General features: G+C 51.3%; 2 protein-coding genes across 2 annotated transcripts in view; both read right to left on the reverse strand.

Annotated features, from left to right (window-relative positions):
- SNAP47 (synaptosome associated protein 47) overlaps positions 1–14,894 on the reverse strand; it is a 280,665-nt gene that overhangs the window by 68,869 nt on the left and 196,902 nt on the right. The gene's annotated exons all lie outside the window — the stretch shown is intronic.
- Positions 1–14,894, reverse strand: part of ALS2CL (ALS2 C-terminal like) — a 62,214-nt gene that overhangs the window by 23,498 nt on the left and 23,822 nt on the right. The window contains 10 exon segments of the mRNA XM_064639885.1: positions 303–414; positions 780–938; positions 2,227–2,325; positions 3,290–3,355; positions 8,329–8,525; positions 9,747–9,813; positions 10,481–10,557; positions 13,332–13,451; positions 13,754–13,882; positions 14,353–14,518. Coding sequence (XP_064495955.1) covers positions 303–414; positions 780–938; positions 2,227–2,325; positions 3,290–3,355; positions 8,329–8,525; positions 9,747–9,813; positions 10,481–10,557; positions 13,332–13,451; positions 13,754–13,882; positions 14,353–14,518 — 1,192 coding nt within the window.

Raw genomic sequence — 14,894 nt, forward strand, 5'->3', positions numbered from 1 at the left:
CCCCCAAGGATCATCCAGTCCCACCCCTGACCCTGCACAGACACCCCAACAATCCCACCCTGTCCCTCAGAGCGTTGTCCAAACCCTCCTGGAGCTCTGGCAGCCTTGGGCTGTGCCCACTGCCCTGGGGAGCCTGGTCAGTGCCAACCACCCTCTGGGGGAAGAACCTTTCCCTGAGATGTCACCTTCTTGCTTTCCAATTGCCCTCCTGGATTAATTAAGGAGTGAAATATTGATCTCTCCCTTGCTGGTGAGTTCCACACCTCACTGCCTGGCAGGGCCCACTGACAGTGGGTACTCACCACCATCTTATCAGCGTGGAATGTCCTCTGGTAGCAGACCCCTGACTGGGTCACCACGATGCCCTGGCCATGCCTGTGATCATCCAGCCACGTCCCAATGTATCTCTCCCCTCTGGAATGCAACAGAAAACAAATTATGGGGGTTTTTTCCCCCTTTTTTCTTAGATCTTAATCCATCTGCTGTGTCACTTCTTGAGGGCAGTTTTACCTGTGCAGCACAACTTCCACGTGTCCCACACAAACTCATATAACCTCATATATGAGTTATAACAAAAAGGTTATATGAGTTATAACTTATATATGAGTTATAACCTCATATAAGGTTATAACAAAAGGAGTTCAAGCCTTGCAGGAGAGGCTGAACTCATCCCACTTCCATCCCCAAAGCTCCCCAGCAAAACATGAGGCTTCATCCCACTGACAGCGGGCCAAAGCTGCCACACCCCTAAAGCCACCTCTGACCCACCCCCCCTCTACCTGTCCCTGTCTTCCCAGACTCCATATCCGTTCTTCTTGTCGTTCTCCCACTGTCCTGTGTATCTGAAGGGATGCTCAGCTGAGAAGTTCTCCAGGATCCCAAAGCCCTGCCGCACGTTGTCCTTGAAGTAACCTTTGTAGACCAAGTCATTCCCATACCTGCAGGGACAGGGGATTTCATTCCAGGACTATCTGAGAGCTCCTCTTGGCACAGGAAGCCAGGAGAGTGAGCACATCAGGGTCACCTTCCTGATAAATATTCCAGATTTTTGCTGAGAGTCATTCCCTCTGAGGAATGTTCATCACCCAACCAGTCACTCCACAGCTCCCAAGGACACAACACATTGGCTTGCAATTGTCCCTTGACCTCCCCCACAGTGACCACTGGTTGATCCAGAGGAGATCAGATCAACAGGAAGCCTCGTCTTCACCTTTCTGTGGTGGCCACCACCCCTCCTCCTGGGCTGGTCTCTCTCTCAGAAGGGCTCCTCTGAGCTGGAGTCATAAATAAGGAGCAGAACGTGCAGGTTGGAGGAAGGCAGGTCCTACAGGCCCATCCCAGCTGGAAAATTGGGCTCTGTGCTCTCCTGTCCCACTTGGTGCAGGGAAAGGAGTCAATGGGAGCATCAACCATGGACAGTCCAGGCTTCACGTGGCCCAACTCATCTGGGTACAAGCCACGTGTGACCTCAGCAAAGATGAGGATGGTGCTGGAGGAGAGAAGGCTCCAGGGAGAGCTGAGAGCACCTTCAGTGCTTAAAGGGGCTCCAGGAGAGCTGGAGAGGGACTGGGGACAAGGGATGGAGGGACAGGACACAGGGAATGGTTTCCTTGGAAGTGTCCAAGGCCAGGTTGGAGCAAGCTGGGCTAGTGGAAGGTGTCCCTGCCCATGGCAGGGGTGGCACTGGATGGGCTTTAAAGTCCCTTCCAACCCAACCCATTCCATGGCTCTGTGAATCTATGAACCATCCAAGTGCTGGGACAGCTGAGATTGTTCAGCCTGGAGAAGCTTTGGGGGAACTGATTGTGACCTTCCAGGACCTGGAGGAACTACAGGAAGATGGAGAGAGACTGTTTACAAGGGATGGAGGGACAGGACACAGGGAATGGCTTCCCACTGCCAGAGGGCAGGGATATTGGGAAGGAATTCCTGGCTGGGAGGGTGGTGAGGGACAGGCACAGGTTGTCCAGAGAAGCTGTGGCTGCCCCTGGATCCCTGGAAGTGTCCAAGGCCAGGGATAGTGGAAGGTGTCCCTGCCCATGGCCAGGCTGGGATGATCTTTCAGGTCCCTTCCAACTCAAACCATCCTGGAATTCTCTGTGCCCACAACCAGTGCTTTTCCAGACCAGGCTCCATCCAAATTCCCAGCAGATGGGATGAGATGGGAACATCCCACCCTCTGAACACCCCTTTTCCCCCCAGGATCCGAGTGTGGGTGTCACTTACTCACAGATTCCGTAGCCTCTCATCTTGCCCTCGTACCAGTGGCACTTGTAACAGTCATACCTGTCCTCAGCTTGGCGGGGGACCAGGCAGATCCCAAACCTGGAATGCCACATGGAAGAGGTCAGCAGGGAAAAAGGCAGCTCAGCTGTACTGGGGGAAGTTTCAAAGCCGAGGAGCTCCAGATTTCCAATCTGATTTATGGGGTCGGGGGACAACTCTCCCTCTGACACTATTTCCAGGTGTCACTAAATCCAAGTTCACTTGGATTTGGTCCAAGGAAAAGCTCCAGGATTGGTTTTTCCCCCTCGTTACCTTTCCCCAGTTCAGAAACTGAATTAAATGGTTTTTTATTCCTTACACAAAGTATCTGAGATTTTTTTTTCCCCCTTACAAGCCTCACCTATTCTGTAATTCTTGTAAAAGTGAGGCATCTAAAAGCCTTAATTCCCAAAAAAAAACCTAAGTTAAATCTTTTGTCATTCCTTACACAAAGTACCTGAGATATTTTTTCCCCTTAAAAGTCTCATCTACTCTGGAATTCTTGTGAAAATGAGGAATGTAAAAGTCTTACTTTCAAAAAAAAACCCAAACTTTTGTCATTCCTTACACAAAGTATCTGAGATTATTTTTTTTTCCCCTTAAAAGCCTCATCTGCTCTGGAATTCTTGCAAAAATGAGGAATGTAAAAGTCTCACTTTCAAAAAACAAAAACCTAGATAAATAAGACTTGAATTTCACAGCCTGGTTTCTTACCCTTGAAAACTCGTCATTTAAGGGAAGTTTTTTAAAGATACCTAAAAATAACTTTTCAAGGCACTTCCTATGAATTAATTCACAGGGATTTAGACCCCAGGGATCAGGTTCATCCATGGGAATGTCCCCAGGGATGGAAATGCCTGCACTGAGCTGCTCATCTGCCCGTGGCTCTTTCCTTGCAATCACCACCAACCCGCTCTCTCCAGGTTACAACACCCTCAGCTTAAGGCAGACATCCCTCTGGAAGGAAGGAATCACTCCTTAGCACAGTCTGAAACCAAGGAATGTCCTGTTTTCCAAGCCTTACCCGTGCTCCAAGCCCTCCTTGAAGTCCCCGACGTGGTTGCGCCCGTCGCGCCACTTCAGCGTCCCCCTGGAATTCAGAGAATTGGCTCACCAGGGAGGGCACCCAACGCTCCCAGCTGCACCAGGAGGGAGCCAGGCCCAGCCCAAATGTGGAACAAACCCAAGGTTTGGGCTGGGAGGGTGGGGAGCCCCTGGCAAAGGTTGCCCAGAGAAGCTGTGGCTGGATCCCTGGAAGTGTCCAAGGCCAGGTTGGAGCAAGCTGGGCTAGTGGAGGGTGTCCCTGGATGGGCTTTAAGGTCCCTTCCAACCCAACCCATTCCATGGCTCTGGGAATCTAGGAACCATCCAAGTGCTGGGACAGCTGGGATTGTTCAGCCTGGAGAAGAGAAGCTTTGGGGAAAACTGATTGTGGCCTTCCAGGACCTGAAGGAGCCACAGGAAAGATGGAGAGACTGTTTACAAGGGATGGAGGGACAGGACACAGGGAATGGCTTCAAACTGCCAGAGGGCAGAGACAGATGGGATATTGGGAAGGAATTTCTGGCTGGGAGGGTGGGGAGGCCCTGGCACAGGTTGCTCAGAGAAGCTGTGGCTGCCCCTGGATCCCTGGAAGTGTCCAAGGCCAGGTTAAGCAACCTGGGCTAGTGGAAGGTGCCCCTGCCCATGGCAGGGGGTGGGATTGATGAGTTTTAAGGTCCCTTCCAACCCCAAACCAATCTGGAATTCTCTCATCTTCCATTCAGTGCCCACAGTTCAGCTGAGAAGTCTCCTCAGGGTCCCGCTGCTTCCTCAGACTTTAATTAATCTGCCACAGGATTCAAGAGCAGAAAACTTCCCCTCATTTTTCTTATTTCCCTCCTCCTTGAAGTGTTTCCATTTCCCCAAAGGGCTTCTCGAGTCAGAGATTGATGCTCTGAACTCTCATCTCAAGCAGTAACTTGGCACTTCAACACTGCTCCTGTTTCAGGGGTTTCTCCTAGAAAGTTTTCCCTTCACTCAGGACCAGCAGAGTATAAAGTTTGGGAAAATCAAGGGAAAACGTGGTGTGACCTTCCAGGGAAAGGGACTTTGGACAAGGGAATGGAGGGACAGGACAAGGGGAGTGGTTTAAACTGAGATGGAGTTGGGTTAGATGGGATATTGGGAAGGAATTCCTGGCTGGGACGGTGGGGAGGCCCTGGCACAGGTTGCTCAGAGAAGCTGTGGCTGCCCCTGGATCCCTGGAAGTGTCCAAGGCCAGGCTGGAGCAACCTGGGCTAGTGGAAGGTGTCTCTGGGCTGGAACTGGATGATCCTTAAGGTTCTTTCCAAACCACTCTGGGATTCCACAGCCAACATCAAATATTTCCTCCAAGGACAGAGACACTCAAGTTCTCCAGGAACCTCTGGGACTTTGCTTTGCACCATGAGGATTTAATACCATGAGGATTTAATGCCATAATGTTTTCCTACTCTGGAACAAGTGGGAGGAATCCACTTCCAAGTTCCCTAATCTCAAAAGCATTTTCTAGAGGTGCTGGGTCATCCCTTGGGGACCTTGCACATGATCCTGGTTTAATTGCAGCATGTGATTAAATCACTGTGATTAAGCTGAAGTTCCAGCTTTGGCTCATCCCCACAGACACCATAATGACACCACAACCCCAGGAAAACAAAGGAGACAAGCACTGGCCTGAAGGGATCCTATCTCTCCATCTGGTTTTGTGTGGGGGTTGGAGAAGTGATCCCAGGAGGGAACAATGCAAAGTGACACTGGAGAGGGTCAACGTGATGGGCAAGTTACTGCCAGGCCTGAATTCATGTCCCTCCCTCCTGCGCTCCCACTCCACCCCACCCACCCACCCTGTTCATTCTTGCATCACCCCAGACACAGCCAGATCCCTGCACATTCCCCAGCCAGAGACAACACAATTCCAGAGGGGTTTGGGTTGGAAGGGACCTTAAAGATCATCTCATTCCAACCCTGCCATGGGCAGGGACACCTTCCACTAGCCCAGCTTCCTCCAGCCTGGCTTTGGACACTTTTAGGGATCCAGGAGCAGCCACAGCTTCTCTGGGAATCCATTCCAGTCCCTCCCCACCCTCCCAGCCAACATTCCTTCCCAATATCCCACCTAAATTTATCCTCTTTCAGTTTAAAGCCATTCCCTGTGTCCTGTCCCTCCATCCCTTGTCCCCAGTCCCTCTCCAGCTCTCCTGGAGCCCCTTTAGGCCCTGCAAGGGGCTCTCAGCTCTCACTGGAGCCTTCTCTTCTCCAGGGGAACCCCCCCAGCCCTCCCAGGAATAGTCTTGAAAGGAGAAGTTGAAGGAGAGCAGTTGAAACATTTGCTTTCCAAACAACATCCCAACCTGGACATACCAGGGATCCAGGGGCAGCCACAGCTTCTCTGGGAAATCCATTCCAGTCCCTCCCCACCCTCCCAGACAGGAATTCCTTCCTACCATCCAATCTAAACCCACTCTCTCTCAGTTTAAGCAAAGATGGTGCAACACCAAAACCATGACACGTCTGTTTGACTTTCACCAGGGCTGCTGTTGGAAACACCCACATGAGAAGGGCTTTTTTTGGGAGGTTTGCAGAGAACTGGTCAGGTCAAAATCAAGTGGATTTAAAATACAGCTCCTTTTGCTTTGTTGGTTTGAATGCCAGCAAAGGGGAGAAGCCAAAGAGGACGAGGGAACAGCTGGAGCTGTGCCAGGGCAGGCTCAGGTTGGATCTCAGGGAAAGGTTCTTCCCCCAGAGGGTGGTGGGCACTGCCCAGGCTCCCCAGGGCAGTGGGCACAGCCCCAAGGCTGCCAGAGCTCCAGGAGGGTTTGGACAATGCTCTGAGGGACAGGGTGAGATTGTTGGGGTGTCAGTGCAGGGCCAGGAGTTGGACTGGATGATCCTTGGGGGTCCCTTCCAGCTCAGGACATTCCATAGTTCTGTGTCTGCTCCAGCCACGGGGATGCTTTAAGCAACTTCTCAGTGGGAGAACCTCCTTCCCCCACACCAGGTCACCTGGAATACTGGCACAGAACAGTGGGGGAACCCAGATGGTTCTGCTGAAAGCCCTAATTCCCACTCCTCCAGCCCTGCTCACATGCTCTGCCGTGCCAGCCTCCCCCTCAGAGGTGGCCCTGCCATCCAGGCCAGGGCTCCTGCTCCGTAACCCTCCATTAGCAGCAGGTCACACAGCACAGAAATTCTAGGAGTGGGAAGTTCAGTCAGGGAATTAAGCAACTCAAAGGCCAGGTTTTAGAACTCTGAAGTCACTTAATTCTGCCCCAAAGTCCCTGGGACACCTCAGTCAGGTCACTTCACCTGAAGCAGCAGAGGAATTTACTGATCTATTGATTGACCTCCATTATCAAACCCGAAAGGAGAAGGGGACAAAGAATTCTAGGGCACAGCACAGTCTCTTCCACAGAAAATTCAGGATTAAGCTTGTTGGAAATTGATGATCTTTAAGATCCCTTCCAACCCAAATCAGTTCTGATTCCGAATAATCTCAGTATTTTAAGGCTCTTTCAAACCAAGTCTCTAAAAAAACCACTAAGTTAAATCTCTTGTCATTCCTTACACAAAGTACCTATTTTTTTCCCCTTAGAAGCCTCATCTACTCTGGAATTCTCGTGAAATCACATCTTTTTTTACTTCAATAGCAGCTGTGAACAGTATAAAACTCAGGGAGCACAAAACTTCCAAATCAGCCTGGTTTTGTGTCCCAAAAAACAGGGGCTGTGCTCTATCCTACAAAGACATTTTGGTTGGGACCATTTGATTTCCAGACCATTCCCTTTTGTCCTGGCTGGCTTGAACTTGGATTTAATGAACAGTTCCTGTGTTCCCATTAAATGCATTTGAGCTCCTTTTGGATTTAATTGTTTTTTTAATTCCTTTGATAAAAGTTCAGATGTGGCACTTCATGGTGTGGTTCAGTGGCTATGGTGGGATTTGGGCAAAGACTGGGACTTGATGGCCTTGGGAGTCTTTTCCAACATTAATGATTCTGTGATTCAGGCATGAGGATTAACCCTCTGAGTCACCTGGCAAAGGGTTATTTCCAACCCAGCTGTCCAGTGGAAATCATCTGCCTTCCATCCTGCTTTGGATATTGCAGAGACATTTTTTCCTGCCAGGGTGGGGAGGTTGCCCAGGGAGGTTGTGGATGCCCCAAGCCTGGCAGTGTTCAGGTTGGATAAGGCCTTGTTGAGCAACCTGGGCTAGTGGAAGGTGCCCCTGCCCATGGCAGGGGGTGGGATTGATGAGTTTTAAGGTCCCTTCCAACCCCAAACCAATCTGGAATTCTCTCATCTTGCACTCAGTGCTCACAGTTCAGCTGAGAAGTCTCCTCGGGGTCCCGCTGCTTCCTCAGACTTTAATTAATCTGCCACAGGATTCAAGAGCAGAAAACTTCCCCTCATTTTTCTTATTTCCCTCCTCCTTGAAGGGGCTCCATTTCCCCAAAGGCCTTCTCGAGTCAGAGGTTGATGCTCTGAACTCTCATCTCAAGCACCAACTTGGCACTTCAACACTGCTCCTGTTTCAGGGGTTTCTCCCAGAAAGTTTTCCCTTCGCTCAGGAAAGTGTAAAGTTTGGGAAAATCAAGGGAAAATGTGGTGTGACCTTCCAGGGAAAGGGACTTTGGACAAAGGAATGGAGGGACAGGACAAGGGGAATGGTTAAACTGAGATGGAGTTGGGTTAGATGGGATATTGGGAAGGAATTCCTGGCTGGGAGGGTGAGGAGGGACGGGAATGGATTTCCCAGCGAAGCTGTGGCTGCTCCACCCCTGGAAATGTCCAAGGCCAGGTTGGAGCAACCTGGGCTAGTGGAAGGTGTCCCTGCCCATGGCAGGGGGTGGAACAAGACGGTCTTTAAGGTCCCTTCCAACCCAAACCATTCCATGATTCTACACCTCCTCCACTCACACACACCCACAGGGTCCAAGCAGAGCCCCCCAGAGCCAGCAGGGCTATCCCGGAGCGGTTTGGCTTAGGAAAAGGGGGTTAAAAAATAAGGTTCTAGGAAAAGGGGGTTGAAAAAAGCGTTCCTTACTTGCCATGGGGCTTCCCCCAGCGCCACTCCCCCTCGTAGGCCGCGCTCCTGAACCTGCCCTCCAGCCTGAAGACGTAGGAGAAGAAGCGGCAGGGCGGGGGTTCGCTGCCCTCGCCCGTCCGGCCCCACAGCGGGAAATCCCGCTTCCCGTTGAGGGCCTGGCGCACGGCCTGGCTCAGCTTCCACTGCCACACGGCCTGCGGGCACAGGGACAGCAGGGGGGGTCACAAAGGGGGGCACACACATCCCAGCTTGGGCGAGATCGGAGCCGGCTTCCCGCCAAGGCTCCGAAACTCGACAACGGAGCCTCGCTTCCCTCAAAGAGGGAAGGGAAAAACAAACCAAACAGCCAAAGCTATAGCAAAAATACATATTTTACATATGAAACAGATGTATACAGTGAGAATAGAATCAGAGAATCATAGAATCATAGAATCATAGAATCACAGAATCCCAGAATCAGCTGGGTTGGAAGGGACCTCCGAGATCATCCAGTCCAACCCTTGATCCAACCCCGCTGTGGTTCCCAGCCCATGGCACTGATGCCACATCCAGTCTGTCCTTAAACACCTCCAGGGATGGAGAATCCCCCACTTCCCTGGGCAGCCCATTCCAATGGCTGAGCACCCTCTCTGCAAAGAAATTCTTCCTAATGTCCAACCTAAACCTCCCCTGGCACAGCTGCAGACCCAGCCCTCTTGTCTTGCTGATGGTTGCCTGGGAAAAGAGCCCAACCCCCCCCCGGCTCCCCCCTCCTGTCAGGGAGTTGCAGAGAGTGAGGAGGTCTCCCCTGAGCCTCCTCCTCTCCAGGCTGAGCCCCCCCAGCTCCCTCAGCCTCTCCTCACAGCACTTGGGCTCCAGTCCCTTCCCCAGCCTTGTTGCTCTTCCCTGGACCTGCTCCAGCCCCTCCATGTCCTTCCTGAGCTGAGGGCCCAGAGCTGGACACAGCACTCGAAGTATCTTATCCAGATAAGACTGGATGTGGCATCAGTGCCATGGTCTGGCAACTGCAGTGGTAGTGGATCAAGGGTTGGACCTGATGATCTCGGAGGTCCCTTCCAACCCAGCTGATTCTCTGATTCTCTGATTTTTCATCTCCCACCAACAGGGCAGTGGGCACAGCCCCAAGGCTGCCAGAGCTCCAGGAGGCTTTGGATGATCCTCTGGGGCACAGAGTGGGACTCCTGGGGATGGGCCTGTGCAGGGGGCAGGAGTTGGGACTGGATCATCTTTGTGGGTCCCTTCCAACTCGGCACATTCTGGAATTCTGTGACCCATCCAAGCCACCTCCAGCCATCTAATACTCGACTGGCTTGGCCAAGGGGCCAAAAAAAAACCCCAAATCAACCCCCACTGATTATTCTGCTGATTATTCTGCTTGAAATAATAAAGAGATGGCAAAAATCACAAAGACTGACCTTCATCTGCGGGTCTTTGGCAGAGAGGAGGAAGGTTTCTTCTGGGGTCGTGATGCGCAGGCCGTGCCTGGGAGGGAAAAGACATGACAGAGACTATGGAAACACATTTCTGAGTCCAACAGCAGCTCCTGCCCTTCTCTCTCCCCTTCAAAATGCTGCTTTTACAGCTGCTCTTTCCTTCTGAAGAGATGCTCAACTGGTCAACTTTGTTCTCTAGGTCTGGAGCCTAAATCTTCCTATTATTAATGAGCATTAATTAATAATGATGAGAAGGAACGGCCTCAAGCTGGGCCAGAGGAGGGTCAGACTGGACATCAGGAGGAATTTCTTGCTGGAAAGGGTGGTCAGGCCTTGCCAGGAGCTGCCCAGGGAGGTTTGGAGTTCCCAGCCCTGGAGGTGCCCAAGGAAGGCCTGGATGTGGCACTCAGAGCTCTGGGCTGGGGGACAAGGTGGGCATTGGGGACAAGGTGGGGATCAGTCATAGGGTGGACTCTGTGCCCTAGAAGGGCTTTTCCAACCTCAGTGATCCTGGGATTCCAGTCTGTCAGCCAAGGTGAGCAAAGCCCAAGATGCTCTGAGCCCACCTGAAAGTTGCCTCAATGCCCCCCAGCCCAACCCCACCGGTTGGAGAGGAGATGGCACAAAGTTTTGAGTCGTTTCCTCACAGTTTCACAATCAACTGGAACATTTCTTATAATTTTTCCTTAAGATCCAAGTGGGAATTCCTCACTCACAGCCCCGGAGCCGATTTCTCTCCGCAGTTTTCATCCACCCACACGAGCTTCAGGTCAAAACTCTGGAAGCTGTTTCCCTGGAACAAAAGGGAGGAGATGTTCCTGTTAGTGGTGTCAACATCCCACTTTGCCCTCGCTCTGAAAATCCATGGAATGGCAGAGCCAGACTGGCAGCACCGGGAATTCCCTCCTTTGTGGTCCACACAACTCTCCCACACCACGATAAAGACCTTGGAGGCTAAAAATGAAGGAAGGAGAAGGAAGGAAGTTCTTAGTTTAACACTTCTAAATGGTATCTCAAAAGGTCACAGCTACAACAGACCCTCTTAGATGACACTTCTCTCTACAGGAGTGTCTGTCCTATCACATGGCAACACTCCCAAATCATTCCAGACATCCAATATTCCCAGAGCAGCTGTGGCTGCCCCTGGATCCCTGGAAGTGTCCAAGGCCAGGCTGGAGCAACCTGGGATAGTGGAAGGTGTCCCTGTCCATGGCAGGGGGTTGGAATGAGATGATCCTTAAAGTCCCTTCCAACCCAAACCATTCCATGATCTATCCATGATTTGGACTCCAAGTGGCACAGCCAAAAATGGCCCACGAGTGCAATGTTTAAGTCATTATTATTGAGTCACTATTTTGACCAATAACACCCCAAACAGAAGACACTAAAATGGTTGAAACCCTGGGCAAAGACTATAGTTAATTTTACCATATTTAATTTTACCATATTTAATTTTACCATATTTTACCATTTTTACTTTTACCATATTTAATTTTACCATTTTTACTTTTCCTCCATTTATTTTTCCTCCATTTATTTTTCCTCCATTTATTTTTCCTCCATTTATTTTCCCACATTTATTTTTCCCACATTTATTTTTCCCACATTTATTTTCCCACATTTATTTTCCCCACATTTATTTTCCCCACATTTATTTTCCCCACATTTATTTTCCCCACATTTATTTTCCCCACATTTATTTTCCCCACATTTATTTTCCCCACATTTATTTTCCCCACATTTACTTTTCCTACATTTATTTTTCCTACATTTATTTTTCCTACATTTATTTTTCCTACACTTAATTTTAGACTACATTTAATTTTAAAATAAACAATTTCATTTGGCAATATTTAATTTTAAATTTACAATCAGAGTCACGTGCGAGGACAGGGTTGGCCAAGCTCAGGTAGGAGGACTATGGACTCCACCATGAATTAATCACTGATGTATCCAACAGATTTGGGAAGGGAGGAATGTTCAGATTCCCAGCCCTCATTTGCAGACCCCTCCCAGCCACCCAAGGCCACCAGTTCAACCCCAGCCCAGTTCCATCCCCAACAGATGGGACACACTGGGTGGGACCTGGGGCTGAAGAGAGATGTTGGAAGGACTTGAGGAGCACAGTTGGCTCTCCCAAAGTGCCAAGGCCACAGAAGGGACTGGCCATAAGATCACCCACCACAGGGGGAACCTGAGATAAGCACGGAAGGGAGGAATTTGGGACAGGAAGGTGCTGATCCCAAGGCCTGGTGGAGGTCAGATCTGGTGGGCACGTCCTAGACAAAAATTCCCACTGTGGGAAAGGAAACAACTGCTCCCACACCTCACCCCAATAATGGGAACAACACCTGCAACCACCCCATGGAGACCCAAAACTTGGGCTGTACCAAGGTGGTACCTCCAGGACCACTCCAGGACCCCATCAAGAAGCCCAGGGTGAAGAAGGACCACCAGGACACCACCGGATCCACAGGTGGTGATGATCTTCTGCTTGATCTCTCTCTCCCCCTCCTCTCTTTTCTAGTTCTTTCTCTCTCTCTCTCCCTCATTTACTGTCAGATAAAATCCACATTATTGCTTTGGGCACACGGTCTCGTTTGCACCCTAATTTGGGCAGAGGCATCTCCCACCATGGCACCACCAGAGATGTGGATCCCTCTTAGCAGTCACCCCATGCTCTCCTCTTAGTCAAAGGAGCTGAGGACATGATTCAACTCAGCCTAATTTTAGCACCCAAAATAGGTCAGCTGAACCACACCCAGCACAGGTCTCTCTCCCTGGCTATAAAGGGAGCCCGGGGGCACCTGCTCCCAGCAGGATCAGAGCAGGGCTGAGGAATCCACCGTGGAAAGCTGGAGGAGACAATCACCACCCTGTTCCCTCAGGCCTAGACCCCGTGTTCTCACAAAGGCTCCAGTTTGGGAGGGTTTGGAAGGTGCAGCAGCTCCCAGGGCAGCATGTGTGGACACCTGAGGGGCTGGCACTTGACTAAAGAGAGGAGAACATGAAGAGAGCCCTGTCAGATCACAGGGCAAGCCAAGCTGGGCTTAACGTGCTACAGAACAGCTTTGAACGTGTCTTATTCATCCTGCTGGCCATGGCTCCACAGACACTCCCTGTCTGCCCCACACCCAGGCCCAAAAATACCCCAAAGAGCCCCAAAACCACCTGCAGCATCTGCTGTTGTGCCACCAACACAGTCAACCATGGAGGGTCCTATTTAGTTCATACAGTGTTACATCCTTGAGCCATCAGGCCCTTTGGTCCTTTTTGGCCCACTTTGGTCCTTTAAATAAGTGAGGAGGACCAAAATCAGCTGCAGGAATGGGCTTGGATCACTCCAAAGCTGCCTGTGGTGCACACTGACCGAGGGAAGTGCCGTGGATGCTCCTCTCCTTCTTCTCCTTTAGGTTTTCCTTTATTCTCCAGTGCAAACCACAGGTGGGCGGATCTGAGACAAAGCTTCCCCGACAGCCAAGCTCTGCTGTGTCTTCAAACACCAGAGGAACCTGAATTCCTCTGTCCTTTCTCCATCCAGCCCCTCTGGGGGGCTGCAAGACTCACCTGGATGAGCACGAGGACGTCGTCGAAGAGCAGGATCCGGTCGGAGCGGTTGGTGCTGGTGGAGATGGGAAGGTTCTTGCTGTCCTCCAGCAGCCTCCTCTCGGGAACACACAGCATGTCCTGCACACAGGGGAGCACAGGATGGAGCACCAAAACATCAGGAGCTGGGAGAGGACACCCAAGCCAAGCCAAGAGCTCCTGCAAGGCCCAGCTGAGCCAGGGTGGAAGCTGCGACAGCAGAACTGGACTCAGAGCTTAACTTTAAACCACCCAGTGACCATCAGGGCTCTCCAACACTTTCACTCAGCCCTGCTCTGGTGACTTCAAGCCTCAAATTCTTGATCCATGTTCAGCTTCCTCCAGGGATACAGAGAAATGTAAGACCTTCAAATGAGGCTCCCCTTTCTCCAGCCAGGACTCACCGTGAACTTGCAGCCCAAGGATTTCCACAAGGCCTTGGTGAAACAGGCTTCATCCAGGACCTGGCTGATGAAAGATTCCAGCTTCACGTACTCCTGGATGACACTGGCCACCACGTCCTTCTCAGAGCCCTGGGAAAAGAAGGCAGGGCTTGAGCAACACCTTCAACCCCGGGCCGAGGGAATTTCAGGTTGGATATCAGGAATACCTCCTCACTGAAAGAGGGGTTAAACATCGGAACGGGGCTTCCCAGGGAAGTGGTGGAGTCACCAGCCCTGCAAGTGCTCAAAAAACAAGTGGATGTGGCACTTCATGATATGGTTTAGTGGCAATGGTGGTGTTTGGCCCAAGGTTGGATGTGATGATCCTGGAGGTCTTTTCCAACCTTAATGATTCCGTGATTCAGGCATGAGAACGAACCCTCCAACCCCCCTTTTCCAGGAAGGCCTCCCAAATCCAGCCACCAGCAGAAATGAGCAACCCCAGGCCAGTCATTCGACCTTCAGCAGCTCCTCCCCGTGATGAGAATTTGGATTCCCCAGCACATCCCCGGAGCCCCACGGCGTTAATGAGCCAGCCAACATCCCACTGAGCTTCCCACCTCTTTGAGGGCCTCCTTGAGCTTGGTGAGGAGCAGGAGGTACTGCTGGATGTGATCCCGCAGGGGTTTGTGCAGGACAGTGTACAGGGCCAGGGCCATGGAGGTCTCGGGCGTGAAGTCTGTCAGGAACTGCTTCAGCACCGTCTTGTGCAGCTTCCAGGCCTCGCTGCCAGGGGGGTAATTAAGGCAAAGGCTCATTAATTAGTTTTTCTGCAAACTGTCACTCCTCTGCCTCCCAAACTTCCCCGTGCTGCCTCTCCCTCAGAGAGGGTGACCACACGAAGGAGCAGGAGATGATGAAGGGGTTGTGAATCCACTCATACCCAGCGGTCGTGTTTTCATTTGCTGCTTCCACGAGACTCTGGGACAAGCAGTGGAGATTCCCTGCCAGATTCCCACAGCACCCTGTCCCCCACCTTTTACCTAAGCCCCCCAAATTCCCAATTTAACAGGCTTTCACTCCTACAGAAGGAGTTTTGTGGGGATAGAAGGAGATGGAGAGAGTTCTGCAGAGGAGACCCGTCATCCCGTGGCTGCACCAT

Source organism: Pseudopipra pipra, chromosome 1 (assembly GCF_036250125.1).
Source record: "Pseudopipra pipra isolate bDixPip1 chromosome 1, bDixPip1.hap1, whole genome shotgun sequence".
Classification (NCBI taxonomy): domain Eukaryota; kingdom Metazoa; phylum Chordata; class Aves; order Passeriformes; family Pipridae; genus Pseudopipra; species Pseudopipra pipra.